Raw genomic sequence first — 1488 nt, 5'->3', positions numbered from 1 at the left:
AGAACTATAGGTCTGAGTGTAACAGAAATCAAATGTGAGTCAATAATGTGGTAAGAAAATTGACTATGCTCAAGACATAGGAAGTTTCCTCTCCTATATTTAGCATCACTTAAATATTTTAATAAGACTTCTCCTTTAGGCTGTACCATGCTTACAGTGGTTTATATTTATTTATTTTTGCAGAGAACCAGAGCCACCAAGCCAGTACCATCTGGGTCCCCATGGAAGTGGCTAATAATGTCACTGAATTTATATTCCTAGGACTTTCCCAAGATCCTGGAATGCAACTGATGTTCTTTGCCTTATTTCTCCTCTTCTACATCGTGATCATGGTGGGAAATCTGCTCATTTTGCTTACGGTCTTTTCTGATCCCCAGCTCCAAACGCCCATGTATTTCTTCCTCAGTAACCTGTCCTTTGTGGACATTGCCTATTCCTCAGCCACAGCACCCAAGATGATTGCAGACTTTATTTCTGAGAAAAAGACCATTTCCTACTGGGGCTGTGTAACTCAGATGTTTACCTTCCACTTTTTTGGGTGTGCGGAGATTTTTGTTTTGACTGTTATGGCTTTCGACCGTTATGCTGCCATCTGCCAACCTCTCCGTTATACTACCATCATGAGTGCCAATGTTTGTATTGTTCTGGCATCATTGTCCTGGTTAGGAGCCCTGGGTCATTCCTTTGTTCAGACCCTTCTGACCTTTCAGCTGCCTTTCTGCAATGATCAGGTCATTGACCACTACTTTTGTGATGTCCACCCAGTCCTAAAGCTTGCCTGTGCTGATACAACCCTCGTAAATATGTTGGTGGTTGCCAACAGTGGTCTCATCTCTCTGGGGTGTTTCCTCATTCTTCTGGCCTCCTACACGGTCATTCTGTTTAGTCTTCGTAAGCGGTCTTCAGAGAGCCGGCGCAAGGCTCTCTCTACCTGTGGGTCTCATTTCACTGTAGTAACTTTCTTCTTTGTCCCTTGTATATTTATTTATCTCCGTCCCTCCACTACTTTCCCACTGGATAAGGCTGTGTCTGTGTTTTATACTACCATTACCCCAATGCTAAACCCACTCATCTATACTCTGAGGAATGAAGATGTAAAGAATGCCATGAAACGGATATGGAGTCGCAAGGTCTCCTTGAAGGAAAAGGAGAAGGGATAGCTTGTCAGAATTGCAAAATCAGAGAATTAGCTAATACCTTCAATTATCTGTAACTTATTAATGATTTTTAAGGAATAGTCCCTAAAATTCAATTATCTTGTACTTTTCATTTAACCAGGAATAATTTGAGACTCTTTTTTCTATGTTTAGGTGGGCTAAACTGAAGCCTTTCTATACTGTCTAGGTTTCTATACTGTCAAGGTTTATCCTCTCTTACTTTTAGAGTAGGAGAGTAAACACTCTGAGCCAGTATCTCTTTAACTGCTTTATGTCCCTTCAATTCAAATTAAGCTTTCTTAAACTATAATTCAACAATGTAGAATGATGT

General features: G+C 40.6%; 1 protein-coding gene across 1 annotated transcript; it reads left to right on the top strand.

Annotated features, from left to right (window-relative positions):
- The first annotated feature begins 221 nt into the window (after window positions 1-221).
- On the top strand, window positions 222-1160 carry LOC123582225 (olfactory receptor 4S2-like). The gene has a single exon (XM_045448477.1). It carries the CDS (start codon window positions 222-224, stop codon window positions 1158-1160), a length of 939 nt encoding a protein of 312 aa, XP_045304433.1.
- Window positions 1161-1488: the final 328 nt, after the last annotated feature.

The sequence above is a fragment of the Leopardus geoffroyi genome, chromosome B3 (genome assembly GCF_018350155.1).
Source record: "Leopardus geoffroyi isolate Oge1 chromosome B3, O.geoffroyi_Oge1_pat1.0, whole genome shotgun sequence".
NCBI classification, from domain to species: Eukaryota; Metazoa; Chordata; class Mammalia; order Carnivora; family Felidae; genus Leopardus; species Leopardus geoffroyi.
Note: the sequence above shows the minus strand (reverse complement) of the source record. Positions and strands in the feature narration are given on the sequence as shown.

What these genes read in the sequence shown, in the direction of transcription:
- LOC123582225 (XM_045448477.1), top strand. Translation starts at nt 222, where the DNA reads ATGGAAGTGGCTAATAATGTCACTGAATTTATATTCCTAGGACTTTCC.